The sequence below is a fragment of the Erigeron canadensis genome, chromosome 3 (genome assembly GCF_010389155.1).
Source record: "Erigeron canadensis isolate Cc75 chromosome 3, C_canadensis_v1, whole genome shotgun sequence".
Lineage (NCBI taxonomy): Eukaryota > Viridiplantae > Streptophyta > Magnoliopsida > Asterales > Asteraceae > Erigeron > Erigeron canadensis.
The window spans coordinates 34045244-34072390 of record NC_057763.1 but is presented as its reverse complement, the minus strand read 5'-3'; the positions used below and the strand labels follow the sequence as shown (position 1 = coordinate 34072390).

The following is a 27147-nucleotide window of genomic DNA, read 5'->3' as shown; positions in this document are numbered from 1 at the left end:
TTCCGTCAAATTCCATTTTCTTCAGATTCCAATTCCTTTGACATATTCCATTCCTTCCCAAAATATTTTGTGAACCAAACGCGCATAATTTGTGATATGCAAAAACATTCTTTTAACTATGAATATTCCTTTTCATCAAAGTAGGCTGAGGCCCAAAACTCAAAAGAAAAATTAATTATTTAGCAAATATGTATAGGCTATTTTGTTTTCATATTGAAATGGGCCGAGGCCCAAAACTCAAAATTACAAAGTTGAAAAAATATGGAGATGCGGGGTATCGATCCCCGTACCTCTCGCATGCTAAGCGAGCGCTCTACCATCTGAGCTACATCCCCCTTTTGTTGTTTAAGTATTATAACTACATAACATTTCTGCTGCCAAAAAAAATAAAAATAAAAATTCAAGATTTATATAAGCATATATAAATGTATTGTATTTATCGTACTCAAGTGTGTTGTCATATACTCATATGTTTATGTATGTAGTTACTGTCAATACCAACAAAAAGAGAGAATTAACAAAGCAATAAACAAACAAAAAAAAAACCTTTTGTGTTAATAATATCAAGTGCTTGTAGATGCAGATTCTTTGGTAACTAAATTGTTTCCTTGAGGGATGTGATCACATTCCAATGAAGTCTTTGGAATCCTAATGTCCAAAACCGTGTCGTTGTTGTTCACATACGCCTCGATTTTCTTCCCGTCTGCATTTTCGGGCAATTCTAGTCTTCGAACAAAGCCATGTTCCCACCATTTGCCACTCCTCCAATCCGTTGCTCGCGAATCTCCTTTGGGCTTATATAGCCCACTAATCTCCAAAACCTTTCCATTCTCGACACAAACTCGTAGGCTGTTGTTTTCTAGTTCTGTTTCAATCAAACAAGCTAATCAAGGGACACTGTTCTTATATCATATGTATAATTCTGTCCAAGAAACACTACATGGGCCGGCCCGTTAATATGCATATACAGATATACTACTCCGTAAAACGTTTAAGATAAATAGTAGATGGTTAATTTCTTCTGTTCTTTAACATGTTATTTCTTATGAAATTTTGATGAGTTATGCATAATAAATTACAAAAAAATATATATATATAAAAATTACTGTACCATATAGCCATCTTTATGATTTAGTGCCAAATGAAATATGACTACTTGCTAATGAACCGAAATGACTTACTTGGTAACTCGGAGTTTAGAACATAACATGCTTCGGTTTGGAGCCAATTCACACAAGGGTTGTGAAGATGAGCCAACAATACACCTGGTTCAAATTCCCAAAGTGGAAAAGCATCCGATGGATCAAAAAACTTTTTAAACAAAAATGGTCCAAACAATGATTTATCACCAAAAACCTTATGCACAATTGGACCTCCTTTCGATATAAATGAAGCAAACACGTCTTCTTTCAAGAGAACACGCCATTTATGTAGAGACCGTTCTTCTGAGACAACCTCAAGCTTGATGCTAGTCATTATTCTTGAGTAGAGCGCGCAAAATTAAAGTTTAGACGTATAAGACTTCTTATAGTTAAGAAATTACAAAAAAATAAAATCAGAAAGCATAATAAAATCAGAAAGCATATATTCGATAGGAATATATGTAAGAGTGTAAAGTCGTTAGAATATTTCGTTTTCTTGATATATTATGAACAAATTTCGGCACCGTGATTAGTGGTTTACAGAAAATGGACTATGAGGACATATGTCTTGCTTCAGAAGTCATATATCTTTTGGATCGATCATATAACTTGATTCACTTTTTTAATTCTTATTCGGTGATCTTTTTATGGTCAGGAATTCAAAAGTAAGTACTGTATATCTTTTTAAAAAGAATCTTGCAATAGCTTGTGTCATCTTGCATTACCTTAATTAGTGGCCTGTTCTTTATCTCTAAGGGACAAAAAGTGTGTTGAGTTCTTAGGCCAATTGACTTGCAATTTCTTGTGTTGTAAATCTGTATTATACAATTTGTAACCTTTGCTTTTACTTATTTATCTTTTTGGTCAAAACAATATTGTTTATATGTATTCGTAAATATGACATAATCAACAATATATTATTCGCAAAATGGTCAACATTTGCTTGCAATGTTTATGGCGAGTATGATGAAGTAGACATACTGACTATAAACGAGTCAACTTATATTTTGTATATTACTTGAGGTCTTGAGCTCAAATCATTTAAAACATCTCAACACAAGCCAAACCGAAAAGAGCCCGGGCATATCTTAAAATAAAGTGACTCCTAATGTCGTCTTTCAAGGGTTTTGGGTCCCAAATACCGTCTTCGACAGTGTATGGGGGAATTTGAGATGTAGACAGCCTTATCCCTACCAAGATAGATAGGTTGCTTTCAGGTTCTACCAAAGGTAGAAAAGGACCTCCAACCTTGTTGGGCATGAGGATCAAACCCATGACCTTTGTCTCCAGAGGCAAGAGCTCTAGTTGGTTATAGCCCGGGCATATCTAGACCTCGTTTAATCAAATTTGAGCTTCGTACACTAAATCGACTAAAGAGGCTTATAGCCTAGCTGTATATGCTGGCTCATCAACCAAAAGCTTGTGGGTATACACTTAGCCCAATGTAAATAAATAAATAATAATGATATATAGTCATTTAAATGTAATAAAACGCATCTAATTTATGCATGAAGTTCATGACGAAATACCTTCTAAAATATAATGTTTTGTGTGTATAGTCTAAAATATATAATAATAAGTATATAAATAATATAATTTTTTTCGTATTATTATAGGTACGAGGATGTTCCCATAACGACGGTCAACTATCAAAATCTTCATACAACCGACTCCCAAATCCATTAGGTTTTTACATTCTTGAATCATTCTGTCCTTGAATGAATCATTTCAAGTAATTATTGTTTTGTGATCATAAACATTATTCATTTCAAAAAATTATTTATATTCTTAGCCAAAGGGACATTTGAAACATTTAGTTTGATAATCATTGTTTTTTGGTTCAAATGAAATATATATGGTTTGATAATCATATATATAAATATATGTATGTATACATATATACACACCCACATTGGTGATTTAAGAAAAATATTTTAAGAAATGGGTGCCCAAGGGATTGTTACATGCATATCAATTGTTATTCTACTTTTCCCTTTGGTAGCACCTAATATGGTTTCACAAACAAACTTAAGCAATTTGGAGAAGATAATACATCCCAATAAGGTACAACCACCACTTGCTCATACCTTTAACTTAAATTAATTATCATATGTCTGGCTTGATTTTATTTTATTTTTTTTACTTTCATGGTGTTTTGCTTAAACCACAATATGTTAGTGGATACAGGATACTATAAGTCTATACTAGACTTGTATTCGTGCAATGCGGTATGTAGAAAGAGAGGAAAGACTGGGGTTTGGTTTGCGCGCATTTTCTATATGCCGTGTTAGCGCTTTCGTTTATATAGTAAGGGGAAGGAAGAGTGGTGTTTGGTTATAGTTTTAGACGATCCATCAAAGGCTAGCTATGTTTTTTTTTTTTTCCTCTCTTCACTTTTAATACCGCTTTTTTAAAAAATTTTGGTGATCACAAAATAAATGTTTTAGATAATAGTATCGATATAGATTATGTAATGAGTGAGATTTTGAGATAGATTTTTGTACTTTATGTTGAGGTTGACATCTGAATCGGAATTTATATATGATACTAGGACAAGTTTATAACAAGACCTAAATAGTCACTTGTCCCATTTGGCACAAAAAGATAAACACGCCAACATTTTATCTACATTTTATTGATGATGTTGGGTAGCTGCAGAATGAACTATTATGGGTCAATTGTGGAGCAAGGGCTATTCATTTAGTGGAATCTCTTAAAGATCTACCATCCTATGGTAATGATGACGCTAGATCAGATGGTTTGAGGGATGACGATATTCACTTTACTGTTTCTGCTAAAGATGAACACATTATAAGGCCTGATGCTGTTCCCATTAGGCGCAAGCTGATGGAAGAAATGCCTAATTCCCGTGCTTTGGACAAAGATATTGAACCAATTCCGTTTGCTGTTTCTAAAGCAGATACGGGTGGGGGTGGTATTGATAATACAACAATTATCGTTGTTGTTGTTTCTACTGCTATCATGACATTTATTCTTGCGACTCTTCTCTTTTGTTGGTATACCAGGACTTATGGTGGGGTGCAAAGCGATGAAAAACCTCTTCTTAGCTTAGCTACAGGTGAGTGATTGAATGGTATTCCTCCAAAGTGACAATATGGGCACGTTGGGTAATGGGTCAAGTTGATTATTAGTATCTGGTGTTTGTTGAAATGGGCCAGATTGACATGCAACACTTTTTGTCTGTATGTTTTTTTTTGTTTTCATAAATAATGAGCGTGTCAAGTATGATTACAGAATTTATATCATTTCAAATAATAGTTTGGTTGACTAGATACATTTATCTGAGAAATTTTACATCTTTGAAGTTACTTCCATAGGCAACTTTACACTTGTTTGACCCGTTTCCCTTTAAGCTAATTGTTTATAGTGTCCCGGTTTGACCCATTAAAGATAAACACACAGAAGTCCACCATTTACTTGGTTCTCATATTGGCTGTCGGCTATTTTATTATGTGAATTTGATATTAAACTTTCAGGTGGTTCACAAAATTCTTCATTTAGTTTTCATAACTCTGTCAAAGATCCTGGAAATGCTGGTGATCAAATATTATTTGCCAATTCAAACCTACAGAAAAATGATTCCTTTGTGAACTCAAGTGTATCATTAGGTATCCCATTACATCCGCCACCTGGAAACTTAACGGCTGCTGGATTGGCTCCTCTGAAACCACCACCTGGCAGACCCAATTTGGCATTAAAGACTCCACTTGGAAGGAATGATTTGTCTGTACATTGTCCAACTGTAAATTCATCATCTCCTCCTAACCGATCACCTGCTTCTGCGTCTCCAGCTACATTCTCTATTAATTCAATTCGAGCTCCATCATCTAGACGAGCTCCTTCTGCTAGACGGGCTCCTTCTGCTAGACGACCTCCTTCTGGTCTATCACCACCCCCATCACCATCTGCAAAACCACCGCCGCCACCTCCACCACTCAAGAAAGGTCCAACTCCTCCACCTCCGCCTCCAACTGGTGGTAGGCCTCCGCCACAACCACCTGGTGCAGGCTTTAGACCTCCTCGTCCCTCATCTGGACCAGGTGAGCTCGATGGTGATGATTCTAACAAAGCTAAGTTAAAGCCGTTCTTTTGGGATAAGGTTATGGCTAGCCCTGATCAAGCAATGGTTTGGAATCAGATTAGAGCCGGTTCATTCCAGTACGTTCTATGTCATGAAATTTTTACATGAAATTAAGCTTCCAATACATAATGTTTTTTATGTCATGGACAGGTTCAATGAGGAAATGATAGAAAATTTATTTGGATATAATGCTTCTAGCGAGAAAAACAAAGGCAATAACAAGAAGAGTTCATCACAGGATCCCTCTTCGAATTTTGTTCAAATTATTGATCCAAAGAAGGCCCAAAACCTATCTATTCTTCTGAAAGCACTCAATGTGACAACAAATGAAGTTTGTGATGCACTAAAAGAAGGCAAGTCTTTACTCACTTTAATGTATCTTGTTATCGCTACTAATCTATATGAAAATGGCTTGTTGTCACAAACTTCACAGACTGTTTAATAGACCTAAAATCTCTATGTTGTTTATTTACTTTTCTGAAAACAGTTTGATGGAGCTAAAATCTCTAATGTATTTTGTTATCGCTACTAATCTATATCATCTCAATTAGGAAATGAGCTCCCAGTAGAACTTATTCAAACTTTGATAAAGATGGCACCTACTGGAGAAGAAGAACTCAAGCTAAGGCTGTATACCGGTGATGTTTCTCGCCTTGGAACTGCAGAACGGTTTCTTAAAAAGTTGGTTGAAATACCATTTGCTTTTAAAAGACTAGAGTCTTTGCTTTTTATGTGCACACTTCAGGAAGAGAAAGATATAATAAAGGAATCCTTTGAAACATTAGAGGTCAAACTTTTACCTCTGAATCTAGTACTGTATTTTATCAAGTGGTGGTGATTTTGACTGATTTATTTATTGATGGGTGGATTTTGAGTTCTTTATATGTCAAACGGGTCAAATCAGACTCATGGGCCGGACGAATCAAATGGGTTAAATATGTTTTATTCAAATGTCTGGATTCTTATTCTGATACTACTATGTTTATGATGCATTATTGATAAATATAAAAAAAAACAAGAAGAAAGTGTTTGTCGATCAAGCCAACACAATCTGGCCACTTTGACTCGATATTAAGAGAAGTCTATTTCAACCTGAACCCATTTTTTCTAATTCTATGGTATCTACAGGCTGCTTGTGAAAGTCTTAGGAAAAGCCGGTTGTTCCTCAAACTGTTGGAAGCAGTTCTAAAAACAGGAAATCGTATGAACGATGGAACTTTCCGTGGGAGTGCACAAGCCTTCAAACTAGACACCCTCTTAAAGCTTTCAGATGTGAAAGGTGTTGATCAGAAAACTACTCTTTTACATTTTGTAGTAGTGGAGATCATTCGGGCAGAAGGTATAAAAGCTGCCAAAACTACCCGTGAGACAAACAGTTTCTCCAGCTTTAAATCTGATGATCTTTTAGAAGAATCTGCCGATCAAGATTCAGATGAATATTACAGAACACTTGGCCTTGAGGTGGTCTGCAGTTTAAGTGGTGAGCTCGAAGATGTTAAGAAAGCAGCCATTCTTGATGCAGAAGGGCTGACTGGTACAGTTTCTAAATTTGGTCAGGCACTTACTAAAGCTTGTGAATTTTTAAATACTGAGCTAAAAAACATACAGAAAGAAAAAGTTGATGATGGCGATGATGATGAGGATCAGGAAGAGGATGAGTTTGCGGTGATTTTGGCTAACTTTGTGGAAGACTCTGAAAGGGATGTGATGTGGATGCTTGAGGAAGAAAAGAGAATAATGGCGCTTGTGAAGGATACGGCGGATTACTTCCACGGACAGTCTGGGAGGGACGAGGGGTTGCGCTTGTTTGTGATTGTTCGTGATTTTTTGATCATTTTAGATAAGGTCTGCAAAGAGATTAAAACTACTCCTCTAGTACGGCCATCTAAGACGAAAGATGATTCATCTTCTAAGACAACAGATTCGAAAGATGATTCGTCTTATAAGAAAACAAAAATGGAAGATGATTCACCACATACAGTGAGAGATGCAAAAGACGTTTCAACATCAACGATGGCACAGACAAATGATGCTACGATGCAACCAAACACTGATGATTCAGAACCCAAAAAATATGAAACTGGTGAGTTGAGAGGTGAAATAAAAGAAACTGATGATCGGCAAGATTCAAAGGAAACTGATGATCCAAGACACAAAACATACGAAACTGCACATCCAAGTGACACAGATGAGAATGAGGATCCAAGACGCAAAATAAAGGAAATCTATGATCTACTTCATAAGATACATGAAAGTAAATCACCATACGAGATGCAGGAAACTCAGAAAACTCCTGATGATTGGTTAGGCAAGATGTGGGAAGATGATGACTTGGGACATGAAATCTTGGAACCTAATCATAATAATGATTCAAAACATAAAACACAGGAAACTAGGTATTCAGGACCCGAGACTCAGGAAACTGATGATTTGGGACCTCGGGAACATAAACCTGAGAATTTACAAACTACGTCAGATGAAGATGATGATTTACGACATGAGAAACAGGAAACTGACGATTCAAAAACGCATGAAGATGACATTATGGGGGCTAAGACAAAGGAACCTCATAATTTGAAACATAAGAAACAAGAAGATGTTGATTTACAACCTGAGACACGGGAAGGGTATGTTTCAGAACCTGAGGATGACGACAAAGATGGTAACAAGGCTACGAGTAAAAGACCTTCAGAACTCCACCCACCTGCTATCCGTGTTCAAAAGGAACGACTTATTCCTGCCATTGCAATGAGACGCGTGGATACTTTTAGTTCTGACTCAAGTTCGGACGAGGAATAATTGATAGTTGTCGTGTGATATACCAGGTTCTCTATTTTACTCTTATCCTTGTTACCTTGTATCTGTTTTATATTGTTGCAAAGCAAAAATCTATACTGATTTGGTGATAACCTTGGTTCATATGAACTGCTTAATCCTAGTCCTTAACATGCAAATGGGGACTGTTGGGGACCTCAAGGTCCTGACTAACCTTAACTGGCCTAGTCAATACCATAACCAAATTCAGTTCAACTGATCAGGCTTGATTGGCATGGTAACCAGGTTTTGCCAAGGACCAGGACCTTATAGGGTCTGTTCCTTAGCTGTCCAGTTGAGTTTAATCAACAAAACTAATATGCATCTCAAACCCTCCTAAAGCAGAAAACAATATAATTAGTATGTTCCTGAAGTTTATATTGCATAGGTTTATAGTTGAAACACAAAAGCAAGGCGATAAGAAAGACTGCTTACTCAAACCATGGCTGATACTGTTACATACAGCAGTTGCAAGTGGCTTAAACATTCTGAAAAGTGGAAGAAACAGGATTGAAGCTAATCATGCCAAATTACATACCAAAGGATCTGGATCAGTGGCAAATGTTGATAATATTGAACTAATCAACCCAGGGCTTGGAGCAAAAGAACAATGTAATGATGCCACAACGTCTATGTAAATTGTTATACATGTCAATACAAACACTCTTCAATCAATATGTATAGTCAAGTCACCGTTGCAGAAGAAAGCGCGTTACAAACATCATGTAATAATGTATAAACAGGTTAAACTAATGTAGCAGTAGCATATTGGTTAAATTAACACAACATTAAAGCGTTGAATCCAAGATTTCATTTCACTAAGATTTTAGTCAAGTAACAATTGTTAATACAAATCCTCTTCAATCAATATGTAGACTTTAGTCAGTAACAATTGTAGAAGAGAGCACGTTATAAAAATCATCTAATAATGTATGAACAGGTTAAACTAAAAATTAGCACAACATTAAAGCAAGATTTCTTTTGATTAAGATGAAATAACACATCATATATGAACACATTAAACTAAGCTTAATCAACATCCTCTGATTACACTCCCTACTAAAACAAACACAAACTCTAAAGTCGATACGAAAGTAGAACACTTCAACGACAGATACCTAAAAACCTCTAATCTTCATCAACGGACACTTTTGAAGAACCACCAGCTTTCTTTGGAAGAAGAAGGTTGTGAATGTTTGGCATGACACCGCCGTTAGCAATCGTCACATCACCAAGAAGCTTGCTCAGTTCTTCGTCGTTCCTTACAGCTAACTGAATGTGTCTGGGCACAATCCTTGTTTTCTTGTTGTCCCTTGCTGCATTTCCAGCCAATTCAAGCACCTGTATATTACAACAGATTCAAAATTTAAAAAAATTTTTTTGTTTAAATTATTAAATTTCAATTTCAGTAAACACATAGTAGCAAAATTTTAACTACACATAAAAAATTTGTTTATTTTTCCAGAAAACAAACCCTAACTGCAATTAATCAAACATAATAATTAAATTCAATAAATCACATAAGCTGGATATCAATTTCAAATTTATATATATCAATTTTTTTCCAAATACAAAACCGAAACCCTAGAACTTTGAATAACTAAAAAAAGTAACATATACATACAGATACAAATATATATATATTGACTATATATAATTGAAATTAGGTAAAGGAAAATAGAGTATACCTCAGCAGCGAGGTATTCAAGGACGGCGGCGAGATAGACCGGAGCGCCGCCACCGATACGTTCGGAGTATTTGCCGGCTTTGAGAAAACGAGCGATACGACCGACGGGAAACTGAAGACCGGCTTTGCTACTTCTTGACGTAGCTTTCTTGGCTACTCCTGCAGATCCTCCTAGTGATTTCCCTCTTCCTGCCATTTTTTTTTTGTGTGTGTGAGGATTTTCGAAAATTGAGAGGATTTGGGGGGATTTTGAATTGTGTGTGAATAAATGGATATGTGTTTGGTATATATATAGTGGGGTGTTTTTGGAGGTTGGAATATTGGCCAATGATATTGAAGGACGCGGATCGGTGGATGTGAGTTTGTGACCGTCTGATTGGAACTGATCTAACGGTTGTTTGATTGGGATCTTGTAAACGAAGTTTTTTTGGGATGAAATATCAAATATGTGTGGCTTTTTTCTTTGCCGAAATAACTGATGGTACTGAATTACTGATGGTGTATATTTGAAAAGTATATAAGTGATAAAATGTGAAAATAAATTTAACACTTAATTTAACAGCTAAAAAGAAATGAAAACATTGAAAGAAAACAAAATAAAACATAAAGAAAAAAATTATAAAAGCATCTTCAATGAAACTTAATGAGAAGTTTTTTTTAGAGGAAATTTTTTTTTATAAAAGCATGACGTCAAAATATTTTTTTTCAAAAAGTTGACAATGATTAAACTATTGACTAAAAGCTTTTTCCAAATCAAACTATTTAATCCAAAAAAAGCTTTAGAAAAATTTACCATATAATTGGAGTAGATTAGTTTTTATAAAGCTTGAAATTAATGAATTTATAAGGTGAAAAAAAAGCGTTAAAGTATTTTATCTTTTGAGACGTTCTAAGCACGTATGGAAAACTAATCAATAAATATTGTTTCGTTAAGGAACTATATCACACATTTGACAAAATAGTATGGTAATGAATTATGTGTGTTGTTATAGTATAACGATCTTTTTTTTTTTTTTTTTTTGTCGAATTATAATGTAAAAATTAATAAAATTTTATATTATTTATAAAAAAAAGTTAGTATTAAAGTATTTTTTGTCTATTGAATTTTGAGTGTTACAAATTTTGTAGACGTGATGATGTTTAATCTTGAGTCCACTATAGCAAGCAATATCAACCTAGTTGACATCGTCAAGTTTTTGTCATCATAAGATTATGAAGATTTTATGTATCAACTCATTTTAATTAGCAAGATTGTAAATGCTAAATGAGATCGACACTCTGTCACTATAGGTGCTACTTAGAACTTAGAAGGGTGCAAAATTGTGTTGCTAACAAAAATTGTTTTTTATTTTTTGAAACATTTGAAATCATATAGTCCATAGGTTATAGGAATTTATTCAAAGACATCGCTTTTTTGATGCTAAGACATCCAAGTAACACACTGAAATGCTTTCATGAAAGAAGGAAGGAAGCAACGATGGAATGAAAGACACGAAAGATAACATACGTACGTGAGAGGTTAGATGAGTAAGGATGAATCTTGGATTTGGGTATCGAGGGAAAATGGGAATGGATGTTTAAAAACCCACGATGGGTTTATTATATGCCTAATAAATCACGGCTTTGATGCCCAAATAGCTATATCAAAACCATTAAATATACACACTTTGAATTGGAATGTAAATCATCATTTATTAAATTTCCATTCCCTTAAACGAACCAAACACACGTTAATTATTGTATTTGTATTAAAGTTACATACATAATGCTACTTCGATGATATATAAGAGTTTAGTTTCAACTTTAACTCTCTAGGTGTCAGTTGGGCTACCTTTAAAAAAAGGGTATCAGATGGGCTTCTAAACACTAGCTGGGCCGGAAAACAAAAAAATAAGAACGGGTTAAGTTTCTCTATTTCAGACTTTTCTTTTAAAACTTTAACAATTTCTGTTGTCTTATAAAAGTGAGCAACACATAAAAAACGAGGTTTCATAAATAATAATGATGATAATCTCAATATATGTTACTAATAACATGTAATGTTATCGTTAAAAGAAGATCATTTCATCTCGAACTATCCAAAGTTACTAATCATAATGTACGATTTCTTAATCATCATTTAAATTATATTTAACTTCTATGCATTAAATATTTAAATTTGGTTAAAACCCCAACGGCATTCCGAAGTGCTGCAAAGATGCTGGATCCTAGGAAACCAGGGTATGAGTCTAAGCAAGCGAGATTTTACCTTCAATTTAACGGTGTGCCTTCTGTAGCGGTTAAATTGGTGGGTTTTTCCTCCCTTATGGTCCATGACTTAATGGATCGGTCGTCAGTGACTCTCTGCCCGTATGGATGTAACGGCTAGCCATCCCGTAACACGTTCAAAAAAAGGATTGAAAATTTTTAATAATAATAATAATAATAATAATAATAATGATAATAATACGTTACTTGCAACCTAATTGTCATTAGCAAAACTCATTAGGAAAAACAAATAAGGAGCAAAATACGCTCAAAAATTACACAAGGATGCTAGGCTGTTACATTTCATTATTAACCTAATCATAGTAGCTCATCAATATACAAATTGGAGTTCACAACATGACAACACACGACTCTTTTTTTTTTCATTTTTTTTTTCAGCCATATGACTTTTAAGTTATCTCTATATCCCTGAACCACGTAAAAGGTTAAACACCTATCAATTTCTTGTACGAGTATATATCTTTTCGTTATGTAATTTCTCACATAACGTCACTGTTGATAAATGTCAAACGTGGACCACTTTATATTTATGTGTATAGGTCGAAATTCTGAAAATGATGCTTCAAATCATGAGCTAAAGTTGGATTAATTTGAATTTTATCTCATGTTTTTAAAAAAAGAGTTTTTTAGGTATATCTTTTAAAATTATGTATAAAGCAGCATGGTTGGATCAGTGGTAAACACCCTTGACTTTGACTTTGGAGATAGAGGTCATGGGTTCGATCCTTATCCCATGCAAAGGTTGGAGGGCCTTTACTTAGGTAGCCTACACCGTCGAGGTATTGGGGCTCAAAACCCGCGGAAAGCGGCACTGAGCAGTTACTTACTTTTTTAAAAATTATGTATATAAGGCACGATAAACTGTTATACGTGACAGGAGATTACACATTATTCATAGCCCTCTAAATTTGAACTACGAACAAGTTTCTTTTATATAAAATAACAAAATGGGAATCCATTCCACATGACTATTTTTTCATTCACACTTTTGCTTGCATGTGTCACCTGTGGTCGCGGTCAAGCTATAGGACCACCTACGCTTCTCGTCGAATAAGACCTAGTTATAACTAAAAGGAGATGATATAAGATTTTAAGCCATAACCTCTATATTTATGCTGTAGAAATGAATATCAATAAATTTACAACATAAGTTTATCATCTACATATCTAGGTTCTTCTTATATCTTGTATGATAATGATAATTTACAAGTTGATTGATATGCTTATGAAGACCGTACTGTTGATAAGGTTGGTAATTGACAATATTATCAGATCATTTCTTTCTATATGACTTTTTTGTATAACTTTTAGTGAATACCTCCAAAATTGTAATGATGACTAAGATTATATAAAGTTTTATTAGACTTTTTTTGGCATGGACTTTTGATGTAACATTTCAAAATCATTGAAGATTGAAGGAAATCGGATCAGGAATGCAAGTGGAGGATGAGGTCAAAGATTATATATGCTTTATTGAGAATTGACCGATTTTTAATAGTGGTTTTTGACTAGTCGGTTTAAGGAAAATTGTCATGTTGAATCATGCTTACATGATTGCATCGTAGGGGACTAACCACCAAAAAGAGGGGTCATTTACACAAGACTTCCAACACCATAATAATGTTATGATGCATTTGTGGGGGGTTGAATTCAAACATTTGATTTAACAATTACCAATTAACTTGTAGTCTTTAATTTATGCCAAACAAGTAAACAGAAAGATAAATCACTGAACCCTTTTTATATGGGAATATTATATGTCAACTTCATTAACATCTACAAAAGTCTTATATTTAGATCACATATATTAAATGGTCGATATCCTGCTAATTAGGCTGAATATATTCAAAAAGATTCGGCTTCAACGGATAATTTTAATTGAAAAAATATCTGTTTACTCGTTCTATGGATGCCATAAAGATAAGTTCACTAGATCGAGCCAAGGTTTAAGGCTTTAAGCCTACAATATCATCATACGTTTCTCTTGGTATCTAGTAAACAAAAAAAAAAACATAACAATAAATTATGAGAACCAAAACAAATGATTTACTCTGGTATACGAAGAACAATAATATATTAATATAAAAAAAATAATATATTAATATAAACTTTGACCCAAATAGGGGGTATTGTATATTTGTATTCAAATTATATTAATATAAGTCTGTTGCAGTGTTGCACTTTGGATGTTTGATATAAAATCATAATAACAAAAACATGTTTATTCTATTCTATTAAAATAAATAAAATAAAAAGAAACGGGACAAATAAGATAGGAATTATATCTAGATGGATGGAGTTGTGGCCTTGTGGGACACATAGAAAAGTGACCAAATTGTATTAGTCAAGCTTCTTAATTCTCAAACAGATGTATGATGCCTTGCTTTTTGGTACCCAAAAAAGGGGTTTTCATACCATAGAAAGTAAACTTACATAGAATCAAATTCCCCTTTTGCATGTTGTTAATGCTTTCAAATGACTGTGAAAGCCATCTCTATCCCATCATCACATCCACAATTATTCTGTGATCGCCTTTGTTTATTTAATGTATCGAATGTAGCATCTTTCATACTGTGATTGCATCACTTTTTCCAAAAAAACAAAATAAAATATATACCATATTTTTGTTCCTACATAAGGATGTAAAAATGATTTATTAGACATGGGTTAACGATATCGTTTCGGTGGATATCTGATACTATTAATTTCACCGTTAATATGAGATAAGATAAATCATGTAATATTATGATTAAAAGAAATGACATGAGATTTGAACTTCTAAGCTCTCCTTTAAATCTTTTTTGCTGCATGTCTCATATCTCTAGATTATCATTGTGAAAAGTTAATGAATTTTGTTAGAATAACACAAATTTGCAAACTTCTCTCGCTTAAAACATCTACTAAATACTACTTAAAACTTTCACAAGTTAAACAATAATTTGTCTACAACAACTAAAGCATTCCGAGTAAAACCCAATGGTGTGACCTATGCGGTTGGGGCTTTTCTCCCGCCAAACCGTCCCCATGTAAGTGCCGCGAGTTTTCATTTTACCATGATTTATCTTGAGTTAACGCTCTAGTTGGAGCGGTAAGTATGATTAGGTTAAGTATCTTAACAGTTAAAGCTCCGGTGGTAGACATTTTCTTGCAGAAAATGGAAAAAATGTATTTCGTTTGAAAGCGCATTAAAACCCGTTTTACAACATGCCATGTTAAAAACAAGTAACGCGTTTGGTCCACCTTATGACCTTAGTCAACCTACTAGGCTCCTACACGTGTGACTGCACGTTAGTTCAATTTTATTTCCCTTTTTACCCTTGCTGTTTTCCGCTACTTTAATTAACTCCTCCAACTATATAATATCCGTAATGTTGAAATCCGCGCCACTTTGAATTTAACTCTTATAAGTTATAACACATTAATCCATACTACATAAAAAAGAAAAATGCTAAAGTAAGCCCTTAAGGTTTCATTTAACGTGCATAAAAAGGTTGTACATCATCATATTAAATGTCAGCTCCCTGAATTTTATGTTAAGTGTATAACTAATTAATGCACCTTAACGAAAACCCTTAGGGCTTTGTTTAGCAAAACCCAAAAAAAAAAAAAATACTCCTTCACCAAATCTCAAATTATAAATTTATAACTCCAAACTATCAAAATACCTTCTCATTTATTCATTAATTTAAACATTCTTATCTAATATACAGATATACTTATAACACCCTTAATGAAATAATTTATAACATAAACTCTTCAATTATTAAAATAACAACCCTCCTTCTTTAACATCAATTTCTTTTACTTTTACCAACATTGTCACCGCCGCCATCAGTCCACCATTATCACCCTACGCCGCTATCACTATTTTTATCGTATTGCACGAACATATGACTCGTATAATATATTGCTCTTTCTCTCATTTTTGATGAACTCTAAATTAGTTCTTAGTTCTTACATATTTGTATGTAGTTATATATGAAAAGGATCGGGTAGATGATAAGTTAATTATATATATATATTAAAAATTTATGTAATTGTACAAGTACTTTATGCATGGACCGTGGAATGTATAAGCTTTTATACCACATACTAATTTTAACCAAATTTCGTTTTAACCCTCTAAACTTTCTATTTATTAACTTTTACCTCACATCAAAGTTTTCGGTTTCATTTTCATGCCACTAAACTTTTAGGTTCTCATGTTTCATTAAACAACTTTCACACAGTTACGGTTTTACTTTTAAACATTTGATCTTTGATTATTTTCATTTATCTTTTTATGCATATAGCGTTTTCATTATACAATAACTTTTATCATCGTTACGTCTTTGATGAGCTAGAAGTTTAACTAATTTTTCAAACAAGTTTTAAATTTTTTTATTACAAAGTTAACTTCTCTACTACACTCACTATCGGGCAGTGGACCCGTTCGTTTATAGTATAGCAAATAGGTAAGACCATGATCGTTCTCATGGACTATGTTCTAAGAATGCAGCTAGGTTTGTGGCCGAGTTGTCACGGTGCTTAAACTAATAATAATAAAATGCAAATCTGGTATTACCGGAGCAGGCCGTGTCAGAAGACACAACGAAAAGATTTTGTAAAGTAAATGCAAAACAATAATAATGGAAATGATACATCTACTTGGAAACAGTTCACATGCCACCTAGATCATCTACCAAATTACTTATAATTGTCAAACGACTAATCATGACCAAGCTTCCCGTCAAGTCCCTCGGTCTAAGTGGTCAAGATTCCTATCAAGTCACATAACCCTTTAATTAAGATTCATGTCAAGTCCCTTAATTAAGATAATAAACGAAGTCTGTTTTTATGACCTAACCTTTATAGTTTAACCGGGAATCCTGTCAAGTCACCCAAGCATTTTGGTTTTCGATCAAGTCCCCAACCTACTTTAACTATATTTTCATATTCAGTCAAGTGTTTAAACCTAAACAATTATGGATCTACGGTCAAGCATAAAACAGTTCAACAACTACAATTACATAATACCACTATACCGACATGATCACATTATCCAAGCAGATGCATAACTATTTAGCTACTCATGGCAAAACAAATAATACTAACAATCATTATCATAATAAGATCCATAGAAACAGTTGTCATGTAAAATAGTTTTGCAGTACTATAACCCTAATAACAATAATAAGAGAAAAAGGAAAGATCAAACTAAGAGGTATGTGGATGGTTGATGTTGATATTGACTTAGAAGATACAAAGTTGCGGCTGATGTGGATGGTTGATGTTGAGCAATACCCACGCCTTCTTGATTGATTATTATGATGATTATGTTGTTAAGGATTGATGTTTGATTATCGGATGATATGGAGGTGTTAGGAGGGTTTAAATCTGGTGAAAGTACCCTAGAAACAGCCCCCAAGTCGTCTGGAGGAAGTGAGTTACGGTCCTAGGGTTTTAGAGGGGTATTTATAGGTTTTCGGATAAACCCTAACTGAACCGACCTTGGGAGCGGCGCTGGTAGAAGTCCCAGTGGCGCCAGCTGGCTTCCAGCTCCACTGGTTGGTGTCCCAGCTCCGTTGGTTGGTGTCCCAGCTCCACTGGTTGGCTCCCAACTCCGCTGGTTGGCTTCAGGATGACTTCCAGCGGCGCTAGAGCTTGATGTCATCAGCACTGGTCCTAGACATCAACATGAAAGTTGTATATCTTTCTCTCGCCTTTCCGTGGATAGCTTATTCGCCAGAAACGGAGTTTGTATGAAGAAGTTATGCCCAAAATACTAACACGTGGTCGTATGCTTCATGTTGGCCTCGAATTCTTCATCTTCAGCTTGCTAGTCTTCGTCCAAAAGTCTTGTAGCTTCGTGTTAAGTTGAGTAGAGATGTTTGCCTTCACTTGCACGCCTTATGAACCTATCATAATATGTCATCCCATTAAGTACCAAAAGTTCATATTTCTAGACTCATTTAATCATCAAAACACGACCTAATGATATAGGAAATAATCATAAAATGGGCGTTCATCAGTCTTACGTTCATGTTACACTTAAAACATTAATATAGTTATTGTTTATATTTTTATACATCTTAATATTCTTTTACATTATTTTTATTGTATTGCTACATGTTTAGTTGTTTTTTTAATAAAAGTTTCCATCTTTTAACTTGTATCCTAAATCAAAATTTTCGTTTACATTTTTATTGACACTAAACTTTTGGGTTTTCAGGTTTTCATCATACAATTTGCACACAATTATGGTTTTACTTTTAAGGATTTGGTTTTTGATTATTTTCTTCCGTTTTTATACATATATATAACGTTTTTAATGTATAATATTTTTTATTATACTTATGTGTTACATTCATGAAACATTTAAATTCTTAATATAGTTATTGTTTGTGTTTTTGTACGACTTATTATTCCTTTACAATATTTCTAATGTTATGGTTGTCATTTTTAAAGTTTAGATACGAATATTTGACATAAATATGCCAAAACTTTACTGTATAAAAAACGTACTTCGAGACAACGTGCGGGGGTCAATCTAAACTTTCTATCTTTTAACTTTTGTCATATATCAAAGTTTTCGTTTTTATTTTCTTGACATTAAATTTTTGGGTTATCATGTTTTAATCAAATAACTTTCACATGGTTACGATTTCACGTTTAAACATTTTGTTTTGACTATTCTTATCCATCTTTTTTTATATATATATACATAACATTTTTGATATATAATAACTTTCATTATCATTACGTCTTACGTTCATGTAACATTTAAAGCATTAACATAGTTATTGTTTATGTTTTTATACAAAAAAGTCTATACAAATTTACAAATCCTTTATGCCTGAAATGTACACGTTTTTATAGCATATAATAAATTTTTACCAATTTTTTCTATCTTTTAACTTTTGCCCTGCATCAAAGTTTTCATTTTCGTGACACTAAACTTTTAGATTTTCATCAAACAACTTTCACACAGTTATGGTTTTACTTTTAAACATTTGGTTTTGATTATTAATTTTCATCTTTATTTTTATATAAATGACGTTTTTTAATATATAATAACTTTTTTCATCGTTACGCCTTATGTTTGTATAACATTTAAAACATTAATATAATTATTGTTTATGTTTTTATACATCTAATTACTCTTTACATTTTTTATTGTTATTGCTACATGTTTATTTATCTTTTTAAAGTTTTGAGTACGAATATTTGACATAAATTTGGGTCCAAAACTTTATCGTATAAAAATAGTACACAATAACTAGTTTACGACTAAAAATGGAACAAACTCCGCAAAACAATTATTGCAACAAATATGAAACAAAAAAAAAAAAAAAAAAATCATATATAACATCATAATTATAACAAATAACAAAAATACATTTAGACATAACGATTTTTGGAGCTTACTGCCTTTCTCATGTTCATATGAGCGATATGTATAATCAATAAACGCCACGTGAAGTTAGTTGTCACAACAAATTAAGTTACATTTATCGGTCGTATTTTTCACCCTGTAACAACATGTGATGCAATGTCATATTCACTCCCAGATATTTGAAGGACTAAACGTGAAACATGGCCTTATTGATTATATAATTATTAACTGTTTAATTAGTTACGCTTAAACTTAGATATATCAAAATTAAACTCAATTATAGACTTACAAACGTGCTTGTATATGTAGATAAACACAAAATGTGCGACCTACAAAATCTTGGCGTGTAAAGCTCTGGTTCAGAAACTTTAGATTTAAAATATTTGGAGTTTGGAACCTATTTATTGAAGACGGCTAGATTTGTGTCAAACTTTTATAAAAGTTAAAAACCATGGAAGTGAACAATGTACGTTAGCTACTTGTCTTTCTCCCCCTTTGTTATAAAACTCATGTTATTATATTTTTCTCGTTGTGTTTTATAAAAATGATATAATGTATATGAGAAAAGTGAGTATGAGGCTGCTATGCATTAAACTTGGGTGAAAAGCCCTTCGTATACCAATATTTTAATATTTTAAATAAATGTTTGTCCTTCATGATTTTTATGATTTATAAAAAGGTATATGAGAGATTTTTCACCTAACTTAAATGCTTAACAGTCTCATATTTCCTACCCCAATGTATATAATTGTTGTAATAACAATATAAACATTTTAATATCATTGATAACATATCTTTGAAAGAATTGATGTTTAAGAGGAAAATGGAAACCACATGGCCTCTATTTTATTAATATATTTCGTACGTGACTTAAATGTTTTCTAAATGTGTCGAACAATAAGTCTAAGAAGTTCCACGAAAACGATAAGAAATTGGAGCTAGACCAAATTGAACATACGCCTTATCCGATGGTCAAAACATAAATTTAAATTATTACTACTTTAACTTATGATGCTTCTGAAATATAATAAATCAACTTTAGTTCCATACTTTTGAATGTTATGAAATATCCACGAAATGTTGTATATCTTTAATGAGATTTGAAATTGTTAAAATACAAATGGAAGAGGGTTGTTAAATTTGCGTTTACAACATATTTTGTATCTGATAAAAAGATTTACATTTTCCTCGAAATACTATACATAATCACTCTTTTACATAGTCGCTTGTAGAAAAATGGATATTGATTATTTTTAGATTTGGCAAACCATAATCAAAATTGGTACAACCCGAATATAATATTATTAGTTAAATAATAATAGAAAAAAACAGTCGTTGATCGGTAGCTTATTAGAGCTGTTTATTTATTAAGTAGATAGATAAATGGATAAAACTAGCTAGGTTGTGTTGAATAATGTCTTCATATACAAAATGAAATTTATTTTAAAAAGATACAAATTAAATACTTTGTTATATAATCATCGTTTATTGAAAATCCAATTACACTTGTTTCTGGATAGATGTGTGGGACAGGTGCACCTCCCCCCTCTACGTTGAGAATCATGTGAACGAAAAATGGGCAGAAAAGAAGATTTTGCGATTTAAAAAGACGACCATTAGAGGTGGCTATCCTTGATTACCTAGACATTTAATGAGTACCTCGTTCAATAAGGGTGATAATGTCTTCTTAACATCTTGTATGGATAAAAAGTACTAACACCGTGTATGGATAAAAAATACTTTGACGTTTCGTGATTGTCAGTCTAATTGTTGGTTTAACTATGATTTATGTGAGTATTAAAAATTGAAATGAAGAAATTAACAACCTTTTTAAGAGTTTCTTTTAAAAAAAAACACTCGACAAACGTTGATTCTTTAAAAAAAAAATTACTCTAACAACGTTGATAATGAATGACATATTTTATCTTGTGATAAATATCTTGGAATGTAACAAACTTTGAACGAATATCTATAGTAGGAAATAACTAAAGTTGTGTGTATTGTACGTAAACAACTCGAAAATAATGTTTATTGTATGTAAGAAAATGTATTCAACTAATTAAAATCAGACAAGTTTGTTACATTCCAGAATACTTATCCTTTTTATCTTTGGTCTTTTGGATGCAATTTATCTACCCTTAGACACAAATATGAACTTTTACATCATATATCTGGTTGAGTGGCCGTTGATATTGTTTTGTATAATCTAAAATATTTGTGTTTTTAGTAACATGTATTAATTTGTATAAATATGAAAAAATAAACACATAAGTAAAATGTAGAAAAAGGGATTACGATATATACCACCATCAAAAGTGGGACTCTCAAATTTCAAAAGTTCAACTTTGAATTTGAATGATGAGGACGTGAATCACAATGATAGTGAAGGGTGTTAGAAGATACTTTGAACTTTTTATTTGAAAATAATAAATTTAATAAATAAAATAATAATAAAAATAAAATAATTATTTGAAACTATTTAATATACAATATTATAAAACAAGTAAACTTTCAACAATTGACACATGCTAATGCATAATGTACAAATATATCTAAACCATATTACTCAATAAACTACACTATTCGCCGCCACCATCACCACCGCGGACCACTACCATTTGTCACCGCCATTACATTACTACCATTGCCGCCACCTCCACCATTGCACACCACCGTTGTATCGCGCGAGTACCGTTCTATTTAATATAAATTTCTTTTAAAGAAAAATGAGTATCCGACTGTTAGATACCTAAGTTTAGATGTAAAACCATTACATACTAATTTTTTAATATTTATTGTATAATATATAATGGACTCCACGTTTTTTATGAATTTAAAAAATTCAAGATGTGAAAGGTTCTACTCGCAAACTTCAATATCTAATAGTCACATATTTTCATTGCCATCTCTTTTAACATATGTTCTCATAATAAGAGTCTAATAACGAAGACATACAACATAAAAACGGATTACTTTGTCAGGTATTTTTGTGAGCATGATTTGTTTATGCGAACCTCTCTACTATTTGGTAAGGGTTTGAATTGGAGTCAGTCATAAAATTGATAGTTTTTAGTTTTTGTTAATTTTTAAGTTTTTTTAATTATTTGAAATCTTGGATTATCAAAAGTTTAAATTTCTTTTATGTACTTTATATTATTATGTTATGTATGTATTTTTGCCCATCATAAGAACGATCAATGAAAGATCCATAACAGATTGAACTTTTACATATAAACTTAGCACACATTATTAAGTCAATGAGTTTGTTATAACATAATTTGTGAGACTCGTTTGATGTAGTTTAGATGTATATAAAAGTGTTATACTTTGACATTTTTCACTTATTTTTAGCAAATGATTATTTATAGTCTATACTCTTCATTAAAAAAAATTTCCCCTCTTGAATGTTACTTACTTTGCGATTTGTAAATTGTTAAAATTGTCTTTAATATTTAAATTACAACATTAATATTTTATAGCACTAGCTAATCAACCCGGGTTAACGTATAAACGTTTTGTAAATAAAACCGAATGATACTGAGACAACTTTAAAATATGTAGTCATATTAAAATGTATAATAACAAAATTGAATAAGTTGAAAGTTGTAACAAATTATTATGTAAAACACGAAACTAAACATAAACAAAAGCTGTGTATTGTGCACGTTGAAATACATACTATTGGTAAAAACAAAAAAATAAAACCGTTATCCGAAAAGACATCATAATTTTCGGCCTATTATAACGACATATTAAGGTGATTAAAATCCTAGATAATAATATGGACATTTAATTATTTAAAAATCTATATTAATGATATATATTTAAAAAGGGAAAGACATTACAAATTTTAAATTAATAAAGTATGATAATGATGTAATAATTAAATGAAAAGGGTGTGTGGAAGAACCATAGAGGATAATTTTTTAAAATCTTATGTTATTACAATTTTCTTTTATTTATATAATCAATAGATTAGTTTTCGTTACATAAAATAGTTTCACACTTATCATAAAAATCATGCATGGATTAATTTTTATAAAAAATATAAATTTCTAATACACGTTAATCATTTTTCAAATTATTAACATTCAACGGCATTCAAAGATAATAGATTAGATTATTAGATACATTAATTATTATTTCATTCAGATAAATGATTCTTAGCTAGTATTCTTAAAATAAAACGATCTTAATATTTGACAAAACCAAAAAATAAAATTGGAAATGAAAATTAGAATCCACATATAATATTTTATTTAAAAAAAAAAAACTAATTGTTTCCTAATTACTCCGTATACAATAGAGTAGACAACATTCTCCATGGTTCCGTAGGTTTAATACAAATAAAAAACAACTACTAGGAGTATGAAATAGGCAAGAATGTTTCTTTCTAGTAGTGTGGTCGGCGTGAACTTCCGTTAACTCTCCGTTAATTTTCCTTTCCACCTGAAACACCGCGTCTAACGGCCCCGCTATCTTCCGTCATCCCTCTCTCTATCTCTATATATATTCCTCGGCCGCTTATTTGATCGAATCTCCCTCCGTCTCATTTTCCTAAATTCCGAAACTTCATACATCCCCCCTCAATTATATATCTGTATCTATCTATTTCTATATATATACACGTTTAATATTATCTTTCAGATACCCAAACTAATCAGAAATCATCTTATCCAAGGTAAACACACATGATTTATCTTCTGCATACCACCTGTTTGTTTAAATGCTTTTTTTTGGTTGGTAATATGACTATTTTTCTGAAATTTGCTTTGTCGTTAAGATATGTCTACTACATGTTTGTTGAAATGCTCAAGAGGAAAAAAAGTTTTTTGTTTTTTACTACCAACTTATTGAATAAGGTTTCTTCTTGTAGTTTACTTTATTAAAATAAAAATTTGAGTCAAAGAGTTGAATTCATTTATGATTAATAAAACACAAGATTTGATCATATCTATCTCTATATCTATCTATCTAGCTATACAACAACACAACAACAACCAACAAGAATAATAATAATTTTCCCAACTGCATGATTTGATAATATTTTTTTTTTTTTGAGGGCTTGTAAACAGATTGTAAAAAACAGTTTGTTCAGTTAACCAGAAAGGGTAGTCTTTTAGCTCAGATGTATGTAATTTTGTATGTGCTCTTGGTTGTTAATTATCTTAATTTTTTTCGTAGATTCTATTTTTTTTTTTGCTAATCTTTCATGATATAGATATTGTGAGCTACAAATATATATCTTGACAAGAAAGATATCGATCTGCTACCAAATGAAATTAAGTATTGTTTGCTGATCAAATAGTATTTGTATATATGTGTATCTATCTCTTCATTATTTTGTATATAAGTATATATGTATGTATGGTGATGAGTAAGGACACAAATTATTGCTAAAACCATGTCAAGATATGAACACCTTTTAGTCATGTTTGTTTAGACTTTAGACCTGACTGTCTGTTTTATGTTCATACTTTGTTTTGGGTGTTCTGTTCTGATGTTTGTATGTAAGATTTTAGCTGTGATCAACAAGAAATAAAAACTTTTGCTATTTTTCGGTATACTTACATATTACATTACTTTGTCATTGCAGGCTTTTTATATTACATCCTAAAGTCGAACCACATAGGTTGCAGTTGCTCTTTTGTCAAAAAATTAAAATGAACCTTGGAAACGACCAAGTGATATACAATATCTGATAGTTATCAGAGATAGTATGGGCTCAGAACAATATGGTTATAGATTGACTGGTCAAGGATCATCTTACCCTACTTTTCAATCACAAGCTCCCTTGGTTCCCACAAGACTAATTGAATCCTTAAAGTTTGAGACCCGAGACTCTCCTAATTCGCCTTTCGTAAACCCGTTTGATTCAGAGACATTCACCACATTGAGCTCAGGTGCTAGTCCTTCTTCCCTTGAAGATTGCAGCTCTTTAAACCAGTCGAGCTTGTCTACCTTTGTGCATAGTGGCGGTATTCATTACATGAAAAATGCTCTTCAGGATATAGAGACTACCCTAATGGCACCAGATGAGGAAGTATCCATGCCACCCTTGAATCCTCCTATCAGTCAATGGCAGCAACAGTGGACACATGCACCCTCTGGTTCAAATATGGTGCAACCGCAGGCTGTATATAGTCCAAGATACAGTCCATCCTCTGGTACTAATCATACTAATAATATAAAGCAGTTACTTATTGCATGTGCGAGTGCTCTTGCTGGAAACAAGCTTGATGAATTTGAAAAATTAGTCGTACATGCACGGGCTTCTGTGTCTATTAGTGGCGACCCGATCCAGAGGCTTTGTGCGTATATTGTGGAGGGGTTGGTGGCAAGGCGGGAATTATCCGGGAATAATATTTATCGAGCTTTAAAGTGTCGGGAACCCGAAGGGAAAGATCTACTTTCTTACATGCATATCCTATACGAAATATGCCCTTACTTGAAATTCGGGTACATGGCTGCGAATGGAGCTATAGCAGAAGCTTGCAGAAATGAAGACCGAATCCACATAATTGACTTTCAAATAGCTCAAGGTACACAATGGATAACTCTTTTACAAGCACTTGCTGCTAGACCAGGGGGGCCACCTCATGTTCGTATCACAGGAATTGACGATCCCGTCTCAAAGTACGCCCGTGGAGACAGTTTAGAGTTAGTTGGGAAAAGGTTAGAAGCTGTCTCACAGAAATTTAACATCCCGGTAGAGTTTCAACCACTACCGTTTTACGCCCCATTTGTGACCAAACAAATGCTTGATGTGAGACCTGGTGAGGCCCTGGCGGTTAACTTTGCACTTCAACTACACCACATGCCTGATGAAAGTGTTGATGTGAATAACCCGAGAGATGAGCGGCTTAGGATGGTGAAGTCACTTTCACCAAAAGTGGTTACATTGGTTGAGCAAGAATCAAACACAAACACAGCTGCATTTTTTCCGAGGTTCTTGGAAGTTCTCGACTACTATTCTGCAATGTTCGAGTCAATGGACGCAACTTTGGCACGAGATAGAAAAGAAAGGATAAATGTGGAACAACACTGTTTGGCTCGAGACATAGTCAACATAATTGCCTGTGAGGGTAAGGAAAGAATAGAAAGACATGAGCTTTTCCGGAAATGGAGGTCTAGGTTAACAATGGCAGGTTTTTCGCAGTACCCGTTGAGTACATACGTAAATTCTGTCATCAGGAATTTGCTGAAGTGTTACTCGGAGCATTATACTTTGGTCGAGAAAGATGGAGCTATGCTGTTGGGATGGAAAGATAGAAATCTAATATCAGCATCTGCTTGGCATTGACAGTGCTATATACATAATGGTAAGTTTACAGGAGTAACTTGTTTCTTTTAGAGTATAATATATAATCTTTTTTTGTAACCTGACCCCAAAATAAAATATGTATTTGACATAATGGTGGGGTGGTTAATATTTCATTAGTAATTCTGTAATTGTTAGTTACAAATACATTTGTTTATTTTTGGTACTTGGTAGAATGGTAGAGCAGTAAGAGTGTAGTATTATTGATGCTTTCAGGCTTTCTTTACGACTTATGTTCCATTTGGTTATGTTAGAGTGGATTACACATCTTATTATTGCAAAACGAAATCTACCGAATTTGTGTTCAACTTGATGATGTTTGGATTGAGTTCGACCTTGATGATCCCTTTATCGGGCAATTGAGATTGCCACACATGATTTCGAGTTGATGGTGACATGGTGTTAGGCTTGAGCTCTTGCTTGCTTTGATAGTTTGGT

General features: G+C 32.9%; 3 protein-coding genes, 1 non-coding gene and 1 pseudogene across 6 annotated transcripts; 2 read left to right on the top strand and 3 right to left on the bottom strand.

Moving 5' to 3' along the window:
• Positions 1-262: 262 nt before the first annotated feature.
• On the bottom strand, positions 263-335 carry TRNAA-AGC. The gene has a single exon. It is a non-coding gene; the product is annotated as a tRNA-Ala (tRNA).
• An 85-nt stretch (positions 336-420) lies between these two features.
• On the bottom strand, positions 421-1536 carry LOC122593566 (21.7 kDa class VI heat shock protein). 2 transcript variants are annotated; one of them, XM_043765992.1, is made up of 3 exons: positions 1374-1533; positions 1182-1265; positions 421-865 (listed from the first exon to the last, which is right to left on the bottom strand). In XM_043765992.1, exons 1-3 carry the CDS (start codon positions 1474-1476, stop codon positions 564-566), a joined length of 489 nt encoding a protein of 162 aa, XP_043621927.1. In that variant the 5' UTR covers positions 1477-1533; the 3' UTR covers positions 421-563. The 2 variants fall into 2 exon arrangements, with proteins under 2 accessions (XP_043621927.1, XP_043621926.1); XM_043765991.1 differs by having other exon boundaries at positions 1182-1536.
• Positions 1537-3083: 1547 nt separating this feature from the next.
• On the top strand, positions 3084-8063 carry LOC122591972 (annotated as a pseudogene).
• Positions 8064-9022: 959 nt separating this feature from the next.
• On the bottom strand, positions 9023-9999 carry LOC122592458 (histone H2A.6-like). The gene is made up of 2 exons (XM_043764693.1): positions 9747-9999; positions 9023-9399 (listed from the first exon to the last, which is right to left on the bottom strand). The coding sequence occupies exons 1-2, from the start codon at positions 9939-9941 to the stop codon at positions 9187-9189; spliced, it is 408 nt and encodes a 135-aa protein (XP_043620628.1). The 5' UTR covers positions 9942-9999; the 3' UTR covers positions 9023-9186.
• Positions 10000-23753: 13754 nt separating this feature from the next.
• On the top strand, positions 23754-26916 carry LOC122592782 (chitin-inducible gibberellin-responsive protein 1-like). 2 transcript variants are annotated; one of them, XM_043765094.1, is made up of 2 exons: positions 23754-24069; positions 24985-26916. In XM_043765094.1, exon 2 carries the CDS (start codon positions 25108-25110, stop codon positions 26689-26691), a length of 1584 nt encoding a protein of 527 aa, XP_043621029.1. In that variant the 5' UTR covers positions 23754-24069; positions 24985-25107; the 3' UTR covers positions 26692-26916. The 2 variants fall into 2 exon arrangements, with proteins under 2 accessions (XP_043621029.1, XP_043621030.1); XM_043765095.1 differs by lacking the exon at positions 23754-24069 and adding an exon at positions 24465-24499.
• Positions 26917-27147: the final 231 nt, after the last annotated feature.

Coding starts and splice junctions, on each gene's coding strand:
- LOC122592782 (XM_043765094.1), top strand. CDS start 25,108: ATGGGCTCAGAACAATATGGTTATAGATTGACTGGTCAAGGATCATCT.
- LOC122593566 (XM_043765991.1), bottom strand. CDS start 1,476: ATGACTAGCATCAAGCTTGAGGTTGTCTCAGAAGAACGGTCTCTACAT. Junction 866..1,181: donor TCTAAACTCCGAGTTACCAA/GTAAGTCATTTC, acceptor TGATTGAAACAG/AACTAGAAAACAACAGCCTA.
- LOC122592458 (XM_043764693.1), bottom strand. CDS start 9,941: ATGGCAGGAAGAGGGAAATCACTAGGAGGATCTGCAGGAGTAGCCAAG. Junction 9,400..9,746: donor TTGAATACCTCGCTGCTGAG/GTATACTCTATT, acceptor TGTAATATACAG/GTGCTTGAATTGGCTGGAAA.